The 26222-nt window shown below is 50.3% G+C and overlaps 1 protein-coding gene across 1 annotated transcript; it reads left to right on the top strand.

Moving 5' to 3' along the window:
• The first annotated feature begins 21 nt into the window (after nt 1-21).
• ARHGAP35 (Rho GTPase activating protein 35) lies at nt 22-26160 on the top strand. Its single transcript, XM_063182029.1, is given in 16 exon segments — nt 22-104; nt 9023-11250; nt 11252-12862; nt 15786-15798; nt 15801-15929; nt 17722-17799; nt 18579-18710; nt 20334-20342; nt 20345-20438; nt 23171-24016; nt 24049-24150; nt 24296-24503; nt 24910-25106; nt 25349-25493; nt 25609-25670; nt 25713-26160. Coding segments are annotated over 9 exon segments (4692 nt in total). The 5' UTR covers nt 22-104; nt 9023-9183; the 3' UTR covers nt 23730-24016; nt 24049-24150; nt 24296-24503; nt 24910-25106; nt 25349-25493; nt 25609-25670; nt 25713-26160.
• The last annotated feature ends 62 nt before the right edge of the window (nt 26161-26222 follow it).

A 26222-nucleotide genomic window follows, 5' to 3' on the forward strand; every position in this document is an offset into this window, starting at 1 on the left:
CCCCGCCCGCCGCCGCCGCCCCGAGAGCGCGGACATGGCGCTGCCGCCGCCTCCCGCCGCCCCCGGCCCGGCCCGATGCCGCCGCCGCCGCGTCTGTTTCTCCGGTAAGAAGGAAATCTTTTCCTCCTCCCTCACTCTCAGCGCCACCATCGCCGCCTTTTTTCTCTTTGGAAAATCCCCCCCCCCCCACCACCTCCCCCCCCCCCAGAAGAACAATGGGCCGCCCCACCCCCGCCCGCCGCGCGCCCGCCGGGCCGGCCCATGGCCCCCGCGGGGGGGGGGACGGCCCCGTGAGGGGGGCCCGGGAGAGACCACCCCCCGTGGGGGAAGGGGGGGGGATGAGACCCCCCCCACCCCCACCCCCCCCATCCGATCGTTCTCAATGGTTCGCCGCTCATTCATGGGGGGCTGTGAGGGGAGAGACCACCGGGAAGGGATGGGGGGGACCACAAAATTGGGGGGGGGGCGCTTGGAGGGGAGACCACCCCCAATTTGGAGGGGACTCTGAGGGGAGAGCCTCCCCAATTTGGGACGAGACCATCCCCAATTTGGGGGGCATTCTGAGGGGAGACCACCCCCAAAATTGTGAGGACTCGGGGGAGACCATCCCAAATTTGGGGGGATTCTGAGGGGAGACATCCCCAATTTAGGGGGACATAGAGGGGAGACTGCTCCCAAAATTGCGAGGACTTGGGGGAGACCACCCCCAATTTGAGGGGGATTCTGAGGGGAGACCACCCCCAATTTATGGGTGATACCACTCCCAGTTTGGGGGGGATTCTGAGGGGAGACCATCCCCAATTTTGGGGGGGATTCTGAGGGGAGACCACCCCCAATTTAGGGGTGATACCACCCCCAAATTTGAGGGGCTTAAAGGGGATACCACCCCCAATTTGGGGGGGATTCTGAGGGGAGACCACCCCCAATTTTGAGGCGATACCACCCCCAAATTTGGGGGAACTCTAGCAGAGACCATCGCAAATTTGAGGGGGGCTTAGAGGAGAGACCACCCCTAAAATTGGGGGGGCTTGGAGGGAGACCACCCCCAATTTAGGGGTGATACCACTCCCAGTTTGGGGGGATTCTGAGGGGAGACCACCCCCCAATTTGGGGGCGAGACCCAACCCTAATTTGGGGGGGACTCAGGAGAGACCACCCCCAATTTGGGGGGGATTCTGAGGGGAAACCACCTCCATTTGGGGGGATTCTGAGGGGAGATCATCCCAAATTTGGGGGGGATTTAGGGGAGACCACCCCCAAAATTGGGGGGGATTAAAGGGAGAGACCATCCCCAATTTGGGGGGGATTTAGGGGAGACCACCCCCAAAATTGGGGGGGATTAAAGGGAGAGACCATCCCCAATTTGGGGGGGATTTAGGGGGGACCACCCCCAAAATTGGGGGGGGGTTAAAGGGAGAGACCATCCCAAATTTGGGGGGATTTAGGGGAGACCACCCCCAAAATTGGGGGGGATTAAAGGGAGAGACCATCCTCAATTTGGGGGGGATTTAGGGGAGACCACCCCCAAAATTGGGGTTATTAAAGGGGAGAGACCATCCTCAATTTGGGGGGGGGATTCCGAGGGGAGACCACCCCCAATTTGGGGGCGAATCCAACTGAAATTTTGTGGGGGTGGAAGGGGAGACCACCCGCAAATTTGGGGGTCCCCCCTCCCCAAAATTCCCAATTTTCCTTGGAGTTCTCCCCAAATTTTTTGGATGTTTTGGATTTTCGGGCCCCCCCCAAAATTCCCTTTTTATCCCCAGTTGGAATTGCCTGGAAATTTGGGATTTTTGGGGTTTTTGGGGATTTGTTTGGGATTTTTTCAGGATTTTCTTGGGATTTTTTTAGGATTTTTTTGGGGATTTTTGGGGCATTTTTTGGGATTTATTTGGGAACTTTTTTTTAGGATTTTCTTGGGATTATTGGGGGATTTTTGGGATTTTTTGAGGATTTTTTGGGATTTTTTTGGGGTTTATTTGGGATTTTTTTTTTTATTTTTCTTGGGATTTTTAGGGGCATTTTTGGGGGATTTATTTGGGATTTTTTTCAGGATTTTCTTGGGATTTTTTGGGATTTTTGGGGCATTTTTTGGGCTTTATTTGGGAACTTTTTTTTAGGATTTTCTTGGGATTTTCTTGGGATTTTTGGGATTTATTTGGGATTTTTTTAGGATTTTTGGGGATTTTTTGGGGGATTTTTTTTGGGATTTTTGGGGGATTTTTTAAGGACTTTTTGGTGTTTTTTTTTTTTAGGATTTTCTTGGGATTTATTTGGATTTTTTTAGGGTTTTCTTGGGAATTTGGGGGAATGTTTTGGGGTTGATTTTGGATGGATTTGGATTTTCTTGGGATATTTTGGGAATTTTTTTGTTTGTTTTTTGGCATTTTCTTGTGATTTTTTGGGGGATTTCCTTTGGGATTTTTTGGGACAATTTTTGATTTTCGGGGGTTTTTTTTGTTCTTAGGGGATTTTTTACTTTTTCTGGCTTTTGGGGATTTTTTGGGCCTTTTTGGGGGGAATTTTTTTGGAATATTTTTGGATTTTTTGGGGTGATTTTTGGAGATTTTTTGAATTTGCTTTTTTTTTTTAGAATTTTTAATTTTTGGGGGGGATTTTAAAAAATCTATTTTTTCTTTTTCTTGGGCTTTTGGGGACTTGTTTGGGATTGATTTGGGATTTTGGGGGAGAATGTTGGGATTTTCAGGGATTTTTTAGGGATTTCTTGGACTTTTTTTGGAGAATTTTTCTTGGAATTTTCTTGGGGATTTTTGAGGATTTTGGGGAACTTTTTGGGAGTTTTGGTTTTGGATTTTCTTGGAATTTTTGTGGGTTTTTTTTTTTTTTTTTTTTTTTTTTGGGCCAGAATTTGACTTTTCCCAGCCAGATTTGTCTCTTCCATCCCAAATTTGGAGTTTTCTCCTCCAGGAATGTGGGAAAAACCTCCCAGAAAATCCCAAAATTCGGCAGAAACATTCCCAAAACCCCCAAAATTGGGGAAAATTATCCCAAAAAATCCCAAAATTTGGGAATTTTGAGTTTGGGACACCCCAAAAATGGGAAAAACCTCCCAGAAAATCCCAAAAAACCCCAAAAGTTGGGAATTGCAACTCCAGGACACCCCAAAATTGGGATCAACATCCCCAAAAAAAACCCCAAATTGGGAAAAATCCCCAAAATCCCCAAAATTCGGCAAAACAGCCAAATGCCCCCCAAAATTGGGAAAAGCCTCCCAGAAATCCCAAAATTGGGAAAAGGATCCCAAAAAATCTCAAAAATTGGGAAAAACCTCCCAGAAAATCCCCAAAATTGGGAAAAATATTCAGGAAAATCCAAAAAAATCCCCAAAATTGGGAAAAAAAATCCCAAAACCCCAAAATTTGGGAAAAACATTCCCCAAAAATCCCCAAATTTGTCAAAACTCGAGGAAAATCCAAAAAATCCCAAAAATTGGGAAAAGGATGTTTTCTCCCTGGAATTTGCTGACTCAGCACTTCCTGATTAATCACAAAAATTCCCAAAAAACCAAAAATTGCAGAAAAAATTCCCCAAATTTCTATGGAATCCTCACCCAGGAGCTTCAAATTCCCCCAAAATTCCCGATTTTCCCCAGAATTCCCGATTTTTTTCCCCCTGGAATTCGCTGACTCAGCACTTCCTGATTAATTCCTCAAAATTCTCTAAAAATCCGAAACACTTCCCCCCAAAAATTCCAAAAATCCCCCCAAAATCCCAAAATTTCGGTGCAATCCTCACCCAGGAACTGCAAATTCCCCAAAATTCCCGATTTTCCCCAGAATTCCTGATTTTTTTCCCCCCTGGAATTCGCTGACTCAGCACTTCCTGATTAATCCTCAAAATTCTCTAAAAATCCCAAAAATTCCCCCCAAAAATTCCCCAAAATCCCCCAAAAGTCCCTAAAATTCCCCCAAAAATTCCCAAATTTCGGTGCAATGCTCACCCAGGAGCTGCAAATTCCCCCAAAATTCCCGATTTTCCCAGAATTCCTGATTTTTTTCCCCCTGGAATTTGCTGACTCAGCACTTCCTGATTAATTCCTCAAAATTCTCTAAAAATCCCAAAAAATTCCCCCAAAAATCCCAAAATTTCGGGTGCAATCCTCACCCAGGAGCTGCAAATTCCCCCCAAATTCCCGATTTTCCCCAAAATTCCCGATTTTTTCCCCAGAATTCCCGATTTTTTTCCCCCTGGAATTCGCTGACTCAGCACTTCCTGTTAATCCTCAAAATTCTCTAAAAATCCCAAAAATTCCCCCAAAAATTCCCAAAATCCCCAAAAGTCCCTAAAATTCCCCAAAAATTCCCAAAATTTTGGTGCAATCCTCACCAGGAGCTGCAAATTCCCCAAAATTCCCGATTTTTCCCAGAATTCCCGATTTTTTTCCCCCTGGAATTCGCTGACTCAGCACTTCCTGATTAATTCCTCAAAATTCTCTAAAAATCCCAAAAAATTCCCCCAAAAAATTCCCCAAAATTCCCCAAAATCCCCAAAAAAGGTCCCTCAAATTCCCCAAAATTCCCAAAATTTCGGTGCAATCCTCACCCAGGAGCTGCAAATTCCCCCCAAATTCCCGATTTTCCCCAAAATTCCCGATTTTTTCCCAAAATTCCCGATTTTCCCCCTGGAATTCGCTGACTCAGCGCTTTCCTGCCAAGCTCCAAAGTCCGCGCCAACGCCGGAGCCGCTCCTTTCGTCCCCATAAAATCCACAAAAAAGGCAGAAAAAAATCGGGAATTTTCCTCTTTTTTCCCCAAAAATCAAAGTTAAAAACCCCCAAAAATTCCTAAAAATCCCAAAATTCCCCCAAAAAAAAAAAAAAAAAAGGAATTTTTTGGCCCTAAAATCCCCAAAATTTGGATTTGTTGGAGGGGAACGACCTCGAGGTCGAGGCTGTGCCGGGATTTTGGTGGAATTTTTTAAATGGAATTTTTAAATGGAATTTTTTGATGGAAATTTTTTAATGAAATTTTTTTAATGGAATTTTTTGATGGAATTTTTTATGATGGAATTTTTTTGATGGAATTTTTTTAATGGAATTTTTGATTGAATTTTTGGATGGAATTTTTTAATGGATTTTTTGATGGAATGTTTTGATGGAATTTTTTAATGGAATTTTTTTGATGGATTTTTTTGATTGAATTTTTGGATGGAATTTTTTTGATGGAATTTTTTTGATGGAATTTTAAATGGAATGTTTTTATGGAATGTTTTTAATGGATTTTTTTTTCTTCCTGATCCAGGAATTCCAAGGGAAATTTGGGGGTTTTATTTCCCCCAAATTTTGGGATTTTCTGGGAGGTTTTTCCCAAATTTTGGTGGGTTTTGGAGTATTTTCCCGATTTTGGGGATTTTTGGGATTTTCCTCAATATTTTTTCCAGTTTTTTGGTTTTTTTTTTTTGGGGGGATTTTCTGATTATTTTTCCCAATATTTGAGGTTTTTGGGGAATGTTGAACCGAAGTTTTGGGGATTTTCCGGGATGGTTTTGAGGATTTTTTTGGATTAATCAGGAAGTGCTGAGTCAGCAAATTCCAGGGGAAAAAAAATAATTGGGAATTGTGGGGAAAATTGGGAATTTTGGGGTGTTTAAAGTTGGAATTTCCAGCTCTGGGACGGATCTGGGCGAGGATTCCAAAAAGATTTTTGGGGAATTTTGGGGAATTTTTGGGGTTTTGAGGTCAATCAGGAAGTGCTGAGTCAGCGAATTCCAGGGGGGGAAAAAAGTTGGGAATTTTGGGGAAAATTGGGAATTTTGGGTGTTTAAAGTTGGAATTTCCAGCTCTGGGACGGATCTGGGCGAGGATTCCAAAGGGATTTTGGGGAAAATTTTGGGGATTTTTTCGGGAATTTTTGAGAATTTTGGGAGAGTTTGGTGATAAATCGGGAAGTGCTGAGTCAGCGAATTCCAGGGGAAATGAAGTTGGGTCCATCATGGTGGAGAACTTGTGTCCACCATGGTGGAGAACTTGTGTCCATCATGGTTGGGTGGAGAACTTGTGTCCATCTTGGTGGAGAACTTGTGTCCATCATGGTTGGGTGCAGAACTCGTGTCCACCATGGTGGTCTTTGGTTGGATGGAGAACTTGAGTCCATCATGGTGGAGAACTTGAGTCCATCATGGAGGTCTTTGGTTGGGTGCAGAACTCGTGTCCATCATGGTTGGGTGGAGAACTTGTGTCCATCTTGGGGTGGAGAAGTTGTGTCCATCATGGTGGGGAACTTGTGTCCATCTTGGTGGAGAACTTGTGTCCATCATGGAGGAGAAGTTGGGTCCATCATGGTGGGGAACTTGTGTCCACCATGGAGGTCCTTGGTTGGGTGGAGAACTTGTGTTCATCATGGTGGGGAACTTGTGTCCATCATGGAGGAGAACTTGTGTTCATCATGGTGGAGAACTTGTGTCCGTCATGGTGATGGTTGAATAGAGGAGTTGTGTCCATCATGGAGGTCCTTGGTTGGATGGAGAAGTTGAGTCCATCATGGTGGAGAACTTGTGTCCATCATGGAGGAGAACTTGTGTCCATCATGGTGGAGAACTTGTGTCCATCATGGTGGGGAACTTGTGTCCATCATGGTGGAGAACTTGTGTCCATCATGGTGGAGAACTTGTGTCCATCATGGAGGAGAACTTGTGTCCGTCATGGTGGAGAAGTTGTGTCCACCATGGTGGGAAGGTGGGTCCGTCATGGAGGACCCTTGGCTGGGTTGGAGAAGTTGTGTCCATCTTGGTGCGCCTCAGTTGGGTGGAGGAGTTGTGTCCATCATGGTGGACCTTGGTTGAGCACAAGAGTTGTGTCCATCATGGTGGAGAACTTGGGTCCATGATGGAGCTCCTTGGTTGGGTGGAGAACTCGTGTCCATCATGGTTGGGTGGAGAACTTGTGTCCATCTTGGGGTGGAGAAGTTGTGTCCATCATGGAGGAGAACTTGTGTCCATCATGGTGGAGAACTTGTGTCCATCATGGTGGAGAACTGGTGTCCATCATGGAGGAGAACTTGTGTCCATCACGGTGGAGAACTCATGTCCATCATGGTGGAGAACTTGTGTCCATCACGGTGGAGAACTCGTGTCCATCATGGTTGGGTGGAGAACTCGTGTCCATCTTGGTGGAGAACTTGTGTCCATCTTGGTGGAGAACTTGTGTCCATCATGGAGGAGAACTTGTGTCCATCATGGAGGGTTTGTGGTTGGGTGGAGAAGTTGTGTCCATCATGGTGGGGAAGTTGTGTCCATCACAGTGGAGTACTTGTGTCCATCATGGTGGAGAACTTGTGTCCATCATGGTGGGGAACTTGTGTCCGTCATGGTGGAGAACTTGTGTCCATCATGGAGGTCCTTGGTTGGATGGAGAACTTGTGTCTGTCATGGTGGAGAACTTGTGTCCGTCATGGTGTAGGGCTTGTGTCCACCATGGAGGGTCTTTGGTTGGGTGGAGAACTCGTGTCCATCTTGGTGCCCCTCATTTGGGTGGAGAAGCCATTTCCACCATGGTGACCTTTGGTTGGGTGGAAGAGTTGCGTCTGTCATGGTGGAGAAGTTGTGTCCATCATGGAGGAGTTGTGTCCATCACGGTGGAGAACTTGTGTCCATCTTGGTGGAGAACTTGTGTCCATCATGGAGGTCCTTGGTTGGGTGGAGAAGTTGAGTCCATCATGGTTGGCTGGAAAATTTGAGTCCATCATGTCTGGGTGCAGAACTCGTGTCCACCATGGTTGGGTGCAGAACTCGTGTCCATCATGGTGGAGAACTTGTGTCCATCATGGTTGGGTGCAGAACTCGTGTCCATCATGGCTGGGTGGAGAACTCGTGTCCATCATGGTGGAGAACTTGTGTCCATCATGGTTGGGTGCAGAACTTGTGTCCATCTTGGTGTGGAGAACTCGTGTCCACCATGGTTGGGTGGAGAACCTGTGTCCATCTTGGTGTGGAGAACTCGTGTCCATCATGGTTGGGTGGAGAACTCGTGTCCACCATGGCTGGGTGCAGAACTCGTGTCCATCATGGTTGGGTGGAGAACTCGTGTCCATCATGGTTGGGTGCAGAACTCGTGTCCACCATGGTTGGGTGCAGAACTCGTGTCCATCATGGCTGGGTGCAGAACTCGTGTCCATCTTGGGGTAGAGAACTCGTGTCCATCATGGTTGGGTGGAGAACTCGTGTCCATCATGGCTGGGTGCAGAACTCGTGTCCATCATGGTGGGTGCAGAACTCGTGTCCATCATGGTGGGTGCAGAACTCGTGTCCATCATGGCTGGGTGGAGAACTCGTGTCCATCATGGTGTGGAGAACTTGTGTCCATCATGGCTGGGTGGAGAACTCGTGTCCATCATGGAGGAGAACTTGTGTCCATCATGGTTGGGTGCAGAACTCGTGTCCATCGTGGTTGGGTGCAGAACTCGTGTCCATCATGGTGGAGAACTTGTGTCCATCATGGCTGGGTGCAGAACTCGTGTCCATCATGGTTGGGTGCAGAACTCGTGTCCATCATGGTGGAGAACTCGTGTCCATCATGGTGCAGAACTCGTGTCCATCATGGTTGGGTGGAGAACTCGTGTCCATCATGTCTGGGTGGAGAACTCGTGTCCATCATGGTTGGGTGCAGAACTCGTGTCCATCATGGTTGGGTGGAGAACTCGTGTCCACCATGGTTGGGTGGAGAACCTGTGTCCATCTTGGTGTGGAGAACTCGTGTCCATCATGGCTGGGTGCAGAACTCGTGTCCACCATGGCTGGGTGCAGAACTCGTGTCCGTCGTGGTTGGGTGCAGAACTTGTGTTCGTCATGGTGGAGAACTCGTGGTGTCCATCTTGGTTGGGTGCAGAACTCGTGTCCATCATGGCTGGGTGGAGAACTCGTGTCCATCATGGCTGGGTGGAGAACTCGTGGTGTCCATCTTGGTTGGGTGCAGAACTCGTGTCCATCTCGGTGCCCCTCACTTGGGTGGAAACCCCTTCCCACCACCACCACCATCTCCCACCATCTCCTCTCTCTTTGTCTCCAGGACCCCTCCTTGGCCGCCGCGCTCCGACGCCCTCCAGCTCCTGAACCCTCCCCAGAACCACCTCCACCACCACCACCTCCACCTCCACCTCCACCCCCGCCATGGTGCCGCCCCCGCCGTGCTGACCGCGTCGCCGCGCCCGTCGCCATGCTGCCGCCGCCATGATGATGGCCCGCAAGCAAGATGGCCGCGTGCCCACCTACACGGTCAGCGTGGTGGGGCTGTCGGGCACCGAGAAGGAGAAGGGCCAGTGCGGCGTCGGCAAATCCTGCCTGTGCAACCGCTTCGTGCGGCCCGGCGCCGACGACTTCCACCCGGAGCACACCTCGGTGCTCAGCACCAGCGACTTCGGCGGCCGCGTGGTCAACAATGACCACTTCCTCTACTGGGGCGAGGTGGCGCGCGCCCTGGAGGAGTGCGCGGAGTGCCGCGTGCACGTGGTGGAGCAGACGGAGTTCATCGACGACCAGACCTTCCAGCCGCACCGCAGCACGGCGCTGCAGCCCTACGTCAAGCGGGCGGCGGCCACCAAGCTGGCGTCGGCCGAGAAGCTGATGTACTTCTGCACCGACCAGCTGGGCCTGGAGCAGGACTTCGAGCAGAAGCAGATGCCCGACGGCAAGCTGCCGGTGGACGGCTTCCTGCTGTGCGTCGACGTCAGCCGCGGCATGAACCGCAACTTCGACGAGCAGCTCAAGTTCGTCTCCAACCTCTACAACCAGCTGGCCAAGACCAAGAAGCCGGCGGTGGTGGTGCTGACCAAGTGCGACGAGGGCGTCGAGCGCTACATCCGCGACGCGCACGCCTTCGCGCTGGGCAAGAAGAACCTGCAGGTGGTGGAGACCTCGGCGCGCTCCAACGTCAACGTCGAGCTGGCTTTCGGCACGCTGGTGCAGCTGGTGGACAGGAGCAGGGGCAAGGCCAAGATCATCCCCTACTTCGAGGCCCTCAAGCAGCAGAGCCAGCAGATCGCCGCCGCCAAGGACCGCTACGAGTGGCTCGTCGGCCGCGTCGTCAAGAGCCACCACGAGCTGTGGCCCGACGTCAGCCGCAAGATGACGGCGGCGCCCGAGTACCAGGACTACGTCTACCTGGAGGGCACGCAGAAGGCCAAGAAGCTCTTCCTGCAGCACGTGCAGCGCCTCAAGCAGGAGCACGTCGAGCGGCGCCGCAAGCTCTACCTGGCCCTGCTGCCCCAGGCCTTGGACGCCCTGGTGCCGGATCTCGACGAGATCGACCGCCTGAGCCGCGCCAAGCTCGAGAAGCTCCTGGAGGCCAAGCCGGACTTTCTCAAGTGGTTCGTGGTGCTGGAGGAGACGCCGTGGGACGCCACCGGCCACGCGGACAGCGCCGACGACGAGCGCATCCCCTTCGACCTGCTGGAGACGCCGGCGGCCGAGCAGCTCTACGAGGCCCACCTGGAGAAGCTGCGCAACGAGCGGAAGCGCGCCGAGATGAGGAGGGCGTTCCGCGAGAACCTGGAGAGCTCCCCCTTCGTCACGCCCGGCAAGCCCTGGGAGGAGGCCAGGAGCTTCATCATGAACGAGGACTTCTACCTGTGGCTGGACGAGTCGGTCTACGTGGACATCTACGGCAAGCACCAGAAGCAGCTGATCGACAGGGCCAAGGAGGACTTCCAGGAGCTCCTCCTGGAGTACTCGGAGCTCTTCTACGAGCTGGAGCTGGACGCCAAGCCCAGCAAGGAGAAGATGGGCGTCATCCAGGAGGTGCTGGGCGAGGAGCAGAGGTTCAAGGCTCTGCAGAAGCTGCAGGCGGAGCGCGACGCCCTCATCCTCAAGCACATCCACTTCGTCTACCACCCCACCAAGGAGACGTGTCCCAGCTGCGCCGCCTGCGTGGACGCGCGCGTGGAGCGGCTGCTGAGCTCGCGCTTCCTCCGCCGCCGCCGCGACGACGCCGCCGACGCCGACGTCGACCGCATCAACCTGGTCATCCTGGGCAAGGACGGGCTGGCGCGCGAGCTGGCCAACGAGATCCGCGCGCTCTGCACCAACGACGACAAGTACGTCATCGAGGGCAAGATGTACGAGCTGGCGCTGAGGCCCATCGAGGGCAACGTGCGCCTGCCGGTCAACGCCTTCCAGACGCCGACCTTCCAACCGCACGGCTGCCTCTGCCTCTACAACTCCAAGGAGTCCTTGTCCTACGTGGTGGAGAGCGTGGAGAAGAGCCGCGAGGCCGCCGCCGGGCGCCGCGACGGCCCGCTCGGCCCGGCTGCCGCTGGCGCTCGTCTTGGTCAACAAGCGCGGCGGCGGCGACGCCGGCGGGGAGACGCTGCAGAGCCTGATCCGGCAGGGCCAGCAGATCGCCGGCCGGCTGCGGTGCGTCTTCCTGGACCCGGCGTCGGCCGGCATCGGCTACGGCCGCAACATCAACGAGAAGCAGATGGGCCAAGTCCTCAAGGGCCTGCTGGACGCCAAGCGCGGCCTCAACCTGGCGGTGGCCTCCAGGGAGGCGTCGGACGGCGCCGACCTGCGCGTGGCCGTGTGCCTGATGTGCGGCGACGCGGCGGGCGCCGACGACGTCCTGGCGCCCATCCTGCAGAGCCAGGCGTGCCGGCCGGCGCCGGGCGGCGGCGCCGCGGTGCTGCTGGAGACGCCGGTGGGGTCGCAGCGCAGGAAGGTGGAGCTGTCCCTGCTCTCCTACCACGCGTCCTTCGGCTCCAGGAAGAACCGCCTGGTGCACGGCTACGTCGTCTTCTACGCCGCCAAGCGCAGGGCGTCCCTGGCCACCCTGAGGGCGTTCCTGGCCGACGTGCGGGACGTCGTCCCCGTCCAGCTGGTGGCTTTGGCCGACGGTCCCGCCGAGCTCCTGGAGGACGAGGTGAGCCGCGAGCAGCTGGCCGAGGGCGAGGAGATCGCGCAGGAGATCGAGGCGCGCTTCGCCGCCTGGCCGTGCGGGCCGGGGGGAGCCCAGAGCAAGCTGGAGCTCTTCCAAGCCTTCTTCAAGGACGCCCTGGACAAGAAGAACGTGGTGGAGGCCGCGCACACGTACGACGGCGCCGCCGAGGCCTGCGGCGCCGCCGAGGACGTCTTCGGCTCGCCGCGCGCCGGCTCGCCGCTCGGCAACTCCAACCCGGCCGACTCCGAGGAGGACCCCGAGCCCCCGGCCGGCTGCAGCCCCTTCCGCGAGGAGCCGCCCAAGGAGCTCTCCAAGCTCTCGGCGGAGCTCGAGGGCAACGACGGCCTCGGCTTCCTCTCGGCGCCGGGCGCCTACGACGGGAGGCCCGCCAAGGTCCCGCCGCCGGTGAAGCCCAAGCCGCCGCCGCACTCGGACGCCAAGGGCGACCTCGGCCACGCGGAGCAGAGCCGCCAGCGCGGCGAGCCGCGGCGGCGCTCGGCGTCCTCGTCCCCGTGGCCGCCGCCCGACTGCTTCGACCCCTCCGACTACGCCGAGCCGGCGGACGCCGTGGCCAAGCCGCGCGGCGACGAGGAGAACATCTACTCGGTGCCGCACGACAGCACCCAGGGCAAGATCATCACCGTGAGGAACATCAACAAGGCCGCCTCCAACGGCGGCGGCAACGGCTCCGACAGCGAGATGGACTCGGGCTCCCTGGAGCGCGCCCGCGGGCCGCCCCGCGCCGCCCGGCCCACGCTGTACCGGGCGCGCTGCGCGCGGCTCGGCCGCTTCGCCGGCTGCCGGCCGGGGCTGGGCGCGGGCAGCGACGACGAGGCGGGAGCCGGCAGGAAGAAGGACGAGGAGCCGGGCGGCCAAGGCGGCTACAAAGGGGACAACGCGGCCGTGGCCTACGAGGCGGGAGACGGAGAGGATCCGCGCAGGAGGAACATCTTGAGGAGCCTCAGGAGGACCACCAAGGTGGGAGTTTGGGGGTGGTGGGATGTCCTTGGGTCATCTCAGTGGTCACTGGAGGATCTCAGCATGGGGAACATCTCAGGAACATCAGGAGGACCACCAAGGTGGGAGTTTGGGGGTGGTTGGATGTCCTTGGGGTCATCTCAATGGTCAGTGAAGGATCTCAGCAGGAGGAACATCTCAGGAGCCTCAGGAGGACCACCAAGGTGGGAGTTTGGGGGTGGTTGGATGTTCTTGGGGTCATCTCAATGGTCACTGGAGGATCTCAGCATGGGGAACATCTCAGGAACATCAGGAGGACCAACCAAGGTGGGAGTTTGGGGGTGGTGGGATGTCCTTGTGGTCATCTCAATGGTCACTGGAGGATCTCAGCAGGAGGAACATCTCAGGAGCCTCAGGAGGACCAACCAAGGTGGGAGTTTGGGGGTGGTGGGATGTCCTTGGGGTCATCTCAGTGGTCAATGGAGGATCTCAGCAGGAGGAACATCTCAGGAACATCAGGAGGACCAACCAAGGTGGGGCTTGGAGAGGGTATGGGGTGGTGGGATGTTCTTGGGGTCATCTCAATGGTCACTGGAGTATCTCAGCATGGGGAACATCTTGAGGAGCCTCAGGAGGACCAACCAAGGTGGGGTTTGGAGAGGGTATGGGGTGGTGGGATGTCCTTGGGGTCATCTCAATGGTCAGGTGTTGGTCAGTGGAGGATCTCAGCAGGAGGAACATCTCAGGAGCCTCAGGAGGACCACCAAGGTGGGAGTTTGGGGGTGGTGGGATGTCCTTGGGGTCATCTCAGTGGTCAGTGAAGGATCTCAGCATGGGGAACATCTCAGGAACATCAGGAGGACCACCAAGGTGGGAGTTTGGGGGTGGTTGGATGTTCTTGGGGTCATCTCAATGGTCACTGGAGGATCCGCGCAGGAGGAACATCTCAGGAGCCTCAGGAGGACCAACCAAGGTGGGGCTTGGAGAGGGTATGGGGTGGTGGGATGTCCTTGTGGTCATCCCAATGGTCAATGGAGGATCTCAGCAGGAGGAACATCTCAGGAACATCAGGAGGACCACCAAGGTGGGAGTTTGGGGGTGGTGGGATGTCCTTGGGGTCATCTCAGTGGTCAGGTGTTGGTCACTGGAGGATCTCAGCAGGAGGTACATCTCAGGAACATAAGGAGGAGCACCAAGGTGGGGCTTGGAGAGGTTGTGGGGTGGTGGGATGTCCTTGGGGTCATCTCAATGGTTGGGTGTTGGTCAGTGAAGGATGTCAGCATGAGGAACATCTCAGGAACATCAGGAGAACCACCAAGGTGGGAGTTTGGGGGTGGTGGGATGTTCTTGGGGTCATCTCAGTGGTCACTGGAGGATCTCAGCAGGAGGAACATCTCAGGAACCTCAGGAGGACCAACCAAGGTGGTGCCAGATTTTTTCCCACTGTTTTCTTGGCATTTTCCCATCATTTCCCCCTGATTTTCCTCCTGATCTCCCCCATTGTTTCCCCAGAATTTCCCCACAATTCTCCATCATTTCCCCAGATTTTCCCCACTGTTTCCCCAGATTTTCACCCATAATTTCCCAATAATTCCCCCATAATTCCCCCATAATTTCCCATTAATTTCCCCATTATTTTCCCATAATTTTCCCCATAATATCCCCATAATTTCCCCACAATTTCCCCACTATTCCCCCATTATTTCCCAATAATTCCCCCATAATATCCCCTCATTTTCCCCATAATTTCCCCTCCGATTTTCCCCATAATTTCCCATTAATTTCCCCCTCGTTTTCCCCATTATTTCCCCATGATTTTCCCAGATTTTCCCCCATAATTTCCCCATCATTCCCCCACAATTTCCCCTCATTTTCCCAATAATTTCCCATTAATTTCCCCCTCATTTTCCCCATTATTTCCCCATAATTTTCCCCATAATTTCCCCACTATTTCTCAATAATTCCCCCATAATTTCCCCAATAATTCCCCAATAATTTCCCGCTGATTTTCCCCACAATTCCCCAGAATTTCCCCAGATTTTCCTGTAATTTCCCCCCTGATTTTCCCCCATAATTTCCCCCTCATTTTCCCCATAATTTCCCAATAATTTCCCCCTCATTTTCCCCATTATTTCCCCATGATTTTCTCCATAATTTTCCCCATAATTTCCCCACTATTTCCCAATAATTCCCCCATAATTTCCCCACAATTCTCCATAATTTTCCCCATAATTTCCCCACATTTTCCCCATAATTTCCCCACTATTTCTCAATAATTCCCCCACAATCCCCCACAATTCCCCACTGATTTTCCCCACAATTCCCCAGAATTTCCCCCTGATTTTCCTCCTGATCTCCCCCATAATTTCCCCATAATTTCCCCACAATTCCCCCTCATTTTCCCCAGAATTTCCCCATAATTTCCCCACTATTTCCCAATAATTCCCCATAATTTCCCCCGATTTTCCCCCTCATTTTCCCCATAATTTCCCCAATATTTCCCCAATATTTTCCCCACTGTTTCCCACAATTTCCCAATAATTCCCCCATAATTTCCCCTCTGATTTTCCCCATAATTTCCCCCTCATTTTCCCCATTATTTCCCCATGATTTTCCCAGATTTTCCCCATAATTTTCCCCATGATTTTCCCCAGATTTCCCCAATAATTTCCCCAATATTTCCCCACTGTTTCCCCATAATTTCCCCACAATTTCCAATAATTCCCCATAATTTCCCCATAATTTTCCCCATAATTTCCCATTAATTTCCCCTCCGATTTTCCCCATAATTTCCCATTAATTTCCCCCTCATTTTCCCAGATTTTCCCCCATAATTTTCCCATAATTTTCCCATTATTTCCCCCATTATTTCCCCATCATTCCCCCACATTTTCCTGTAATTTCCCCGGATTTTTCCCCAATTTTTTCTCCATTTTTCCCCCAGAAGCCGAAGGCGAAGCGCGGCCGTCGCTGTCCAAGGCGCCGTGGGAGAGCAGCTACTTCGGGGTGCCCCTGGCCAGCGTGGTCACCCCGGAGCGGCCGATCCCGGTGTTCATCGAGCGCTGCATCCAGTACATCGAGGCCACAGGTCAGCCCAAAATCTGGGAATTTTGGGGGAAAATTTTGGGAATTTTTTGGAAAATTTTTGCTGATTTTTTGGGAATTTTTCAGAATTTTTTCCGATATTTTTCGGATTTTTTTCCGATTTTTTTCGGATTTTTTTTGGATTTTTTTTTTAATTTTTAGGGGGTTTTGGGTTAAGTGAGGTTGTTGGTGAGCCAGAACATTTGGGAATTTTTTTGGAATTTTTTGCGATGTTTTTGGAATTTTCGCGAATTTTTAGTGATTTTTGGGGATTTGGGGTTTTTCTTTGGGTTCATTGAGGTCACTGATCAGTCTGGGGATTTTGGGAATTTTGGGGAATTTTTGTGGCCAGCGTGGTCACCCCGGAGCGGCCGATCCCCGTCTTCATCGAGCGCTGCATCCAGTACATCGAGGCCACAGGTCAGCCCAAAATTTGGGGATTTTTTGGGAATTATTTGGAAAATTTTTGGAAAATTTTTCGGATTTTTTCAGAATTTTTTTGGATTTTTTTCGGATTTTTTTCAGGTTTTTTTCGGATTTTTTTCAGAATTTTTTCGGATTTTTGTTCGGATTTTTTTTTAATTTTTACATGGTTTTATTGGGTTAAGTGAGGTTGTTGGTCAGTCTAAAAATGTGGGAATTTTTTGGAAAATTTTCGGTGATTTTCTGGGAATTTTCGCAAATTTTTCGGAAAATTTTCGCAAATTTTTGGGGAATTTTCGCGAATTTTTGGGGAATTTTTTCGATTTAAAAAAAAATTTTTAGGCGTTTTTGGGTTAAGTGAGGTTGTTGGTCAGTCTAAAAATGTGGAAATTTTTTGGAAAATTTTCGGTGATTTTCTGGGAATTTTCACAAATTTTTCGGGGAATTTTTGTGAAAATTTCGGGGAATTTTCGCAATTTTTTAAAAAATTTTTAGGGGTTTTTGGGTTAAGTGAGGTTGCTGGTGAGCCAGAACATTTGGGAATTTTTTTGGAAATTTTTGTGATGGTTTTGGGAATTTTCACGAATTTTTAGTGATTTTTGGGGATTTTTTCAGGATTTTTTCAGGGATTTGGGGTTTTTCTTTGGGTTCATTGAGGTCACTGATCAGTCTGGGAAATTTGGGAATTTTGGGGAATTTTTGTGGCCAGCGTGGTCACCCCGGAACGGCCGATCCCGGTGTTCATCGAGCGCTGCATCCAGTACATCGAGGCCACAGGTCAGTGCAAAATTCCAGAATTTTTTTGGAATTATTTGGAAAAATTTTGGTGATTTTTTGGGAATTTTCAGAATTTTTTCTGATATTTTTCCAATTTTTTTCGGATTTTTTTCGATTTTTTTTTTTATTTTTACACGGGTTTTGTTGGGTTAAGTGAGGTTGTTAATCAGTCAGAGCATTTAGGACTTCCTTGAGAATTTTTGGGGTTTTTTTTAATTTTTTTTAGGAATTTTTTGGGTTCCTCATGGCTGTTGATCAGTCAGAAAATTTGATAATTTTTTGGGGAATTTTTCGTGATGTTTTTGGAATGTTTTTGGGAATTTTCGCGGAGTTTTAGTGATTTTCAGGGATTTTTTGGGGAGATTTTTTGAGATTTTTTGAGATATTTTTAGGGTGTTTTTTGGGGGATTTTTTTTTAATTTTTAGGAGATTTTGGGGAATTTTTGGGGGATTTTTGGGGGATTTTTTGGGGTTTTTTTGAGGATTTTTTTAGGGATTTTTAGGGATCTTCTTCGGATTCATCGGGGACCCCCAGAAAATCCCAGAAATGCTTTAAAAAAAGCCAAATTTGGGATTTTTTTCTGTTTTTTTTGCAGGGCTGAGCACGGAGGGGATTTATCGAGTCAGCGGCAACAAATCGGAGATGGAGAGTCTGCAGCGCCAGTTCGACCAGGGTAACACCAAAATCCCCAAAAAACCCCAAAATATCCCCAAAAACCCTCAAAAAATCATTCAAAATAAAAGAAAAATTTAAAAATTAAAAAAAAAAATTCCAGAAAGTAGAAAATAGGCAGAAAATTCCAGAAAAAAACATTTTAAAAATTCCCAAAAAAATCTCAGAAAAATAAAAAAACCCAAAAATAAAAAAGATCCCACAAATTCCCAGAAAAAAATCGCCCTTGCCAAATTCCAGGGAATTTCTTTTAAAATACCAGAAAAAAATCGGAAATTTTAGGGCCAAAATTCAGAATTTTCAGCCTGAAATTCCCTCCGAAACCCCCAAAATTCCCATTTTTTCGCCCCAATTTTTGATGTTTTTTCCGTTATTTCCCAACCCAGTTTCCCGGGGATTTTGGGGTTGGAATTTCCATTTTTCTGACCATTTTCCCGTTGCAGACCACGGGCTGGACCTGGCCGAGAAGGATTTCATGGTGAAAATTCCAAATTTTGGGTTAAAATTCAGAATTTTGGGGCTAAAATTCCCATTTTTCACTCCCATTTTTCTGGGAATTTTAGGCTCACATTCCCCCTTTCCTGACCACGAATTTCAGGAATTTTAAGGCCAAAATTCAGAATTTTTAGGCCAAAACTTCCGAATTGTAGGGCCAACATCCCCCAAAATTCCCATTTTTTCGCCCCAATTTTTGATGTTTTTTCCGTTATTTCCCAACCCAATTTCCAGAGGATTTTGGGGTTGGAATTTCCATTTTTCTGACCATTTTTTCCGTTGCAGACCACGGGCTGGACCTGGCCGAGAAGGATTTCACGGTCAACGCCGTCGCCGGCGCCATGAAAAGTTTCTTCTCGGAGCTGCCGGAGCCGCTGGTGCCCTACAGCATGCAGCTGGAGCTGGTCGAGGCCCACAGTGAGTCTGAAACCCCAAAAATTCCAGTTTTCACCCCAAAATTCCCATTTTCTAATTTCCCCCCCTTTTCCCCTAAAATTCCCCTTTTTTCCCAGCAAAATTCCCATTTTTTCCCCATTTTTCCCCCCAAAAATTCCAATTTTTTCCCATTTTTGCCCCCTAAAATTCCAAGTTTTTCCCCCCATTTCCCTCCAAAAATTCCATTTTTTCCCACATTTCCCCCCTTTTTCCCCTTAAAATTCCCATTTCCCCCTCAAAAAATTCCCTTTTTTCCCATTCCCCTCCCCATGACATTTCCCCTTTTTTCCCCCCAAATTTCCCATTTCTGCCCCATTTCCCCCCTTAAAAGTCCCATTTTTTCCCCATTTTCCCCCCAAATATTCCAATTTTTTCCCATTTTTCCACCCCAAAATTCCCCATTTTCCCCCCATTTTCTCCCATTTTTCCTCCATTTCCCCCCAAAAAATTCCGATTTTTTTCCATTTCCTGCCCCTCAAAATTCCTTTTTTTTTTCACTCATGGATTTCCTCAGGAATTTCTCATTAAATCCTGATGAATTACCCATTAATTCCTGCTGGACTCCTCATTAATTCCTCATTAATTGGGGGTTCATTAATGGTTAATTGGTTCAGTCATTCCGCCATTCCCAGCCCTGCAGCTGGAGCTGCTCCAGGCCCACAGTGAGTCTGAAACCCCAAAAATTCCATTTTTCACCCCAAAATTCTCATTTTCTAATTTCCCCCCTTTTCCCCTAAAATTCCCCTTTTTCCCCAGCAAAATTCCCATTTTTTCCCCATTTTTCCCCCAAAAAATTCGCTTTTTTCCCCATCTTTCCACCCCCAAAATTCCCTTTTTTCCCTCCAAAATTCCCATTTTTTCCCCATTTTTCCCCCCAAAAATCCCATTTTCTTCCCCAAATTTCCAATTTTTTCTCATTTCCCCCCATTTCTCCCCCATTTTCCACCCCAAATTTTTGATTTTTTCACCCAAAATTCCCATTTTTTCCCATTTTCCCCCAAATAATTTCATTTTTGTGAATTCCAGAGATCAATGACCGCGAGCAGAAGCTGCTGAGGAAATTCCCATTTTCCTCCCCAAAATTCCCATTTTTTCTCATTTTTCCCCTTAAAATTCCCATTTCTCCCCCATTTTCCACCCCAAATTTTGGATTTTTTCACCCCAGAATTCCCATTTTTTCCCAAATAATTGAATTTTTTTGGATTTCAGAGATCAACGACCGTGAGCAGAAGCTGCTGAGGAAATTCCCATTTTCCTCCTCAAAATTCCATTTTTTTCTCATTTCCCCCCCATTTCTCCCCATTTTTCACCCCAAATTTTCCATTTTTTCACCCCAAATTCCCATTTTTTCCCTTTTTCCACCCCAAATTTTTGATTTTTTCACCCCAAATTCCCATTTTTTCCCAAATAATTGAGTTTTTAATGATTTTCAGAGATCAACGACCGGGAGCAGAAGCTGCTGAGGAAATTCCCATTTTTTCTCATTTTTCCCCTTAAAATTCCCATTTCTCCCCCATTTTCCACCCCAAATTTTGGATTTTTTCACCCCAAATTCCCATTTTTTCCCATTTTTTCCCAAATAATTGAATTTTTTGTGATTTTCAGAGATCAACGACCGGAGCAGAAGCTGCTGGCGCTGCGGGAGGTGCTGCGGAAATTCCCCCGCGAGAATTACGAGGTTTTCAAATACGTCATCGCCCACCTCAACAGGTCGGGAAAATCGGGAATTTTGGGGGAAATTTGGGAAATTTTGGGAATTTGAGGGAAATTGGGAATTTGAGGAATTTATTTGGATTTTTTTCTGGGATTTTTGGGGTTTTCTGGTGGTTTTATGTGGATTTTTGGGGGTTTTTTTGAGATTTTTTTGTGAATTTTTGGTGGATTTTTCAGTATTTTTATTTTAATTTTTAAAATTATTTTTGTTTTTTGTTTTTTTTTTTATTGATTTGGAATTTTTCCAGAAGTTTTTTTTTTTGATTTTTTCTGTTGATTTTTGGGGAATTTCCTGAGTATTTTTGGAATTATTTAGGAATTTCTTTTAATTGTGGGAAATTTTTTCAGGAATTTTTGGGGATTTTTTTTTAGGATTTTTTAGGAATTCTTGTGATTTTTTGGGGGGGATTTTTGGGGGAATTTTTAAGGAATTTCAGGGAATTTTGGGGGGATTTTTTGCAGAGTTTTTGAGAAATTTTGGCTTTTTTTGGCAATTTTTTTGGAATTTTCCAGGATTTTTCCTTTACCTTCAAGAGCTTTTTCAGGGGTTTTCTTTTAGAATTTGTGGGAATTTTTAAAAAATTTTCTGGGATTTTTGGAGGGAGAATTTTTTTACTCTTTTGCCAATTTTGAGAGGATTTTTCTTCTAAATTTGAGAGAATTTTCAGATTTTGTTTTTTAAATTTTGAGGAACTTTTAGGAATCTTGAGGGGAATTTTTAAAGAATTTTTAACGATTTTTGGGCAAATTTTTTTTAGGAATTTTTGGGTCATTTTTGGAGGAATTTTTGATGGAATTTTAGGCCAATTTTGGTCAATTTTTTGTCTAAATTTTGGCCAATTTTGGAGGTGTTTTGGGTTCTTCTGACCACCAAGGGGTCACTCCACCAATGTCCACCCCAAGGTGACCCTGGTGGTCAGCAGGAACCTGGTGGTCACCAAGAACTTCTCCAGGGCCATTTTTGGTCCATTTTTGATGGGAATTTTGGGTGATTTGAGGTGTTTTGGGACCTTCTGACCACCAAGGGGTCACTCCACCAATGTCCACCCCAAGATGACCCTCATGGTCATCAGGAACCTGGTGGCCACCAAGAACTTCCCCAGGGCCATTTTTGGTCCAATTTTGATGGGAATTTTTGGTAATTTTGAGGCGTTTTGGGATCTTCTGCCACCGAACGCTCACTCTGCTGTTGTCCACCTCCACCTTGAGCCAGCAGCACGTCAAGAGCTTGATGGTCACCAAGAACTTCTCCAGGGGAACTTTGGGGTCATTTTTGGGGGATATTTGATGGGAATTTTTGGGATTTTGGGGCGTTCTGGGATCTTCTGAGCCCCGAGCAGCTTGATGGTCACCAAGAACTTCTCCAGGGGAACTTTGGGGTCATTTTTGGGGGATATTTGATGGGAATTTTTGGGATTTTGAGGCGTTTTGGGATCTTCTGAGCACCGAGCAGCTTGATGGTCACCAAGAACTTCTCCAGGGGAGCTTCTGGGTCATTTTGGGGGTATTTGATGGGAATTTTTGGGATTTTGGGGCGTTTTGGGATCTCCTGACCACCGAGCGGCTTGATGGTCACCAAGAACTTCTCCAGGGGAAGTTTTGGGTCATTTTGGGGGTATTTGATGGGAATTTTTGGGATTTTGAGGTGTTTTGGGATCTTCTGACCACCAAGGGGTCACTCCACCCATGTCCACCCCAAGGTGACCCTGGTGGTCATCAGGAACCTGGTGGTCACCAAGAACTTCTCCAGGGGAACTTCTGGGTCATTTTGGGGGGTATTTGATGGGAATTTTTGGGATTTTGGGGCGTTTTGGGATCTTCTGACCACCGAGCGGCTTGATGGTCACCAAGAACTTCTCCAGGGAACTTTTGGGTCATTTTGGGGGTATTTGATGGGAATTTTTGGGATTTTGAGGCGTTTTGGGATCTTCTGAGCATGGAGCAGCTTGATGGTCACCAAGAACTTCTCCAGGGGAACTTTGGGGTCATTTTTGGGGGGTATTTGATGGGAATTTTTGGGATTTTGAGGCGTTCTGGGATCTCCTGACCACCGAGCGGCTTGATGGTCACCAAGAACTTCTCCAGGGGAACTTTGGGGTCATTTTGGGGGGTATTTGATGGGAATTTTTGGGATTTTGAGGCGTTTTGGGATCTCCTGAGCACCAAGTGGCTTGATGGTCACCAAGAACTTCTCCAGGGGAGCTTCTGGGTCATTTTGGGGGGTATTTGATGGGAATTTTTGGGATTTTGAGGCGTTTTGGGATCTTCTGCCCACCGAACGCTCACTCTGCTGTTGTCCACCTCCACCTTGAGCCAGCAGCACGTCAAGAGCTTGATGGTCACCAAGAACTTCTCCAGGGGAAGTTTTGGGTCATTCTGGGGGGTATTTGATGGGAATTTTTGGGATTTTGAGGTGTTTTGGGATCTTCTGACCACCAAGGGGTCACTCCACCCATGTCCACCCCAAGGTGACCCTGGTGGTCATCAGGAACCTGGTGGTCACCAAGAACTTCTCCAGGGGAACTTCTGGGTCATTTTGGGGGGTATTTGATGGGAATTTTTGGGATTTTGGGGCGTTTTGGGATCTCCTGACCACCGAGCAGCTTGATGGTCACCAAGAACTTCTCCAGGGGAACTTTTGGGGCAATTTTGATGGGAATTTTTGGGATTTTGAGGCGTTTTGGGATCTCCTGAGCACCGAGCGTTCCCTTTGGTCTCGTCCCCCGCAGGGTCAGCCAACAGCACCGCGTCAACCTGATGACCAGCGAGAACCTCTCCATCTGCTTCTGGCCCACCTTGATGCGGCCGGACTTCAGCACCATGGACGCCTTGACGGCCACCAGGACCTACCAGACAATCATCGAACTCTTCATCCACCAGTGCCCCTTCTTCTTCTCGCTGCGGCCGCCGCCGCCGCCGGGACACGCCGGCTTCTCCCGGTGCCGCTCCGGCCACCGTGGCCACCACCATGGTCACCACCATGACCACCACCGTGGCCACCACCACCATGGTCACCACCACCACCGCGGTCACCACCACAGCCGGGCCCTTGGTGCCGCCGCTGTCGCCTCCTCGGACGCCGTCGCCGCCGCCGGAGCCGCTGGAGTGACCTCGGTGGAGACGCCCGCGGGGGGCGGGGCCCGGACGGACGGACGGACGGACGCCGTGGGGGAGGGGAGCTGCTGGGGATGGTTGTCCCAGACTTTGGCCGGGCCGGACGGACGGACGGACGGACAGACGGACGGACGGAGAGCGAGGAGGGGCCTGGGAGGGGCTGCGAGAGGGTGAGGGGGGCGCCTGGTGGTGGCCTCAAGGTCCTGAAGGTCCTGGTGGTGGCCTCAAGGTCCTGAAGGTCCTGAAGGTCCTGGTGGTGTTCCAAGGTGGCCTGAAGGTCCTGAAGGTCCTGAAGGTCCTGGTGGGGGGCCAGGGTGGCCTGAAGGTCCTGAAGGTCCTGGTGGTGGCCTGAAGGTCCTGAAGGTCCTGGTGGTGTTCCAAGGTGGCCTGAAGGTCCTGAAGGTCCTGGTGGTGGCCTGAAGGTCCTGGTGGTGTTCCAAGGTGGCCTGAAGGTCCTGAAGGTCCTGGTGGGGGGCCTGGTGGTGGCCTGAAGGTCCTGGTGGTGTTCCAAGGTGGCCTGAAGGTCCTGGTGGGTGGGCCAGGGTGGCCTGAAGGTCATTCAGGATGGTTCAAGGTGGCCCAAGGGTCATTCATGGTGGGCCAAGGTGGTCCAAGGGGGCCTGAAGGTCCTTCAGGATGGTTCAAGGTGGCCCAATGGTCATCCAAGGTGGCCTGAAGGTCATTTGAGGTGGTCCAAGGTGGTCTAAAGGTCACCCATGGTGGTCCAATGGTCATCCAAGGTGGCCTGAAGGTCCTTCAGGATGGTTCAAGGTGGCCTGAGGGTCATTCGTGGTGGTCCAAGAGTCATTTGAGATGGTCCAAGGTGGTCCTAAGGTGGCCTGAGGGTCATTCATGGTGGGCCCAGGTGGTCCAGGGTCATCCAAGGTGGCCTGAGGGTCATTCAAGATGGTCCAAGGTGGTCCAAAGGTGGTCCAAGGGTCATCCAAGGTGGCCCAAGGGTCATTCATGGTGGCCTGAAGATCATTCAGGATGGTTCAAGGTGGCACAAGGGTCATCCAAGGTGGTCCAAGAGTCATTCGAGATGGTCCAAGGTGGTCCTAAGGTGGCCTGAGGGTCATTCAAGATGGTCCAAGGTGGTCCAAAGGTGGTCCAAGGGTCATTCATGGTGGCCTGAAGGTCCTTCAAGATGGTTCAAGGTGGCCCAAGGGTCATCCAAGGTGGCCTGAAGGTCCTTCGGGATGGTCCAAGGCGGTCTAAAGGTCACCCATGGTGGTCCAAGGTGTTCCAAGGTGGCCTGAAGGTCATTCAAGATGGCCCAAGGTGGTCCAAGGGTCATTCAAGGTGGTCAAGAGTGGCCTGAAGGTCATTTGAGGTGGCCCAAGGGTCATCCAAGGTGGCCTGAAGGTCATTTGAGGTGGTCCAAGGTGGTCTAAAGGTCACCCATGGTGGTCCAAGGTGGTCCAAGGTGGCCTGAAGGTCCTTCAGGATGGTTCAAGGTGGCCTGAGGGTCATTCGTGGTGGTCCAAGAGTCATTTGAGATGGTCCAAGGTGGTCCTAAGGTGGCCTGAGGGTCATTCATGGTGGGCCAAGGTGGCCCAAGGGTCATCCAAGGTGGCCTGAGGGTCATTCAAGATGGTCCAAGGTGGTCCAAAAGGTGGTCCAAGGGTCATCCAAGGTGGCCCAAGGGTCATTCATGGTGGCCTGAAGATCATTCAGGATGGTTCAAGGTGGCCTGAGGGTCATTCGTGGTGGTCCAAGAGTCATTTGAGATGGTCCAAGGTGGTCCTAAGGTGGCCTGAGGGTCATTCAAGATGGTCCAAGGTGGTCCAAAGGTGGTCCAAGGGTCATTCATGGTGGCCTGAAGGTCCTTCAGGATGGTTCAAGGTGGCCCAATGGTCATCCAAGGTGGCCTGAAGGTCCTTCGGGATGGTCCAAGGCGGTCTAAAGGTCACCCATGGTGGTCCAAGGTGTTCCAAGGTGGCCTGAAGGTCATTCAAGATGGCCCAGGAGTCATTTGAGATGGTCCAAGGTGGTCCTAAGGTGGCCTGAGGGTCATTCATGGTGGGCCAAGGTGGCCCAAGGGTCATCCAAGGTGGCCTGAAGGTCATTCAAGATGGCCTAAGGTGGTCCAAGGGTCATTCAAGGTGGTCAAGAGTGGCCTGAAGGTCATTTGAGGTGGCCCAAGGGTCATCCAAGGTGGCCTGAAGGTCATTTGAGGTGGTCCAGGGTGGTCTAAAGGTCAACCATGGTGGTCCAAACTGTTCCAAGGTGGCCTGAAGGTCATTCAAGATGGTCCAAGGTGGTCCAAGGGTCATCCAAGGTGGGTCAGAGTGGTCCAAGGTGACCTGAAGGTCATCCAAGGTGGCTTGAAGGTCATCCACAGTGGTCCAAGGTGGTCCAAGGGTGATCCAAGGTGGTCCAGGGTGGTCCAAGGGTCGTTCAAGATGGTCCAAGGTGGTCTAAAGATCATCCAAGGTGGTCGAGGGTGGTCCAAGGTGGCCTGAAGGTCACCCAGAGCGGTCCAAGGTGGTCCAAGGCTCATTTGGGGTGGTCCAGGGGTCATTCAAGGTGGGCCAGAGTGGTCCAAGGTGGCCTGAAGGTTGTCCAAGGTGGTCCAGGGTGATCCAAGGTGGCCTGAGGGTCATTCATGGTGGGCCCAGGTGGTCCAAGGTGGCCTGAAGGTCATCCAAGATGGTCCAAGGGTCA

Source organism: Melospiza melodia, unplaced genomic scaffold, assembly GCF_035770615.1.
Source record: "Melospiza melodia melodia isolate bMelMel2 unplaced genomic scaffold, bMelMel2.pri scaffold_140, whole genome shotgun sequence".
NCBI classification, from domain to species: domain Eukaryota; kingdom Metazoa; phylum Chordata; class Aves; order Passeriformes; family Passerellidae; genus Melospiza; species Melospiza melodia.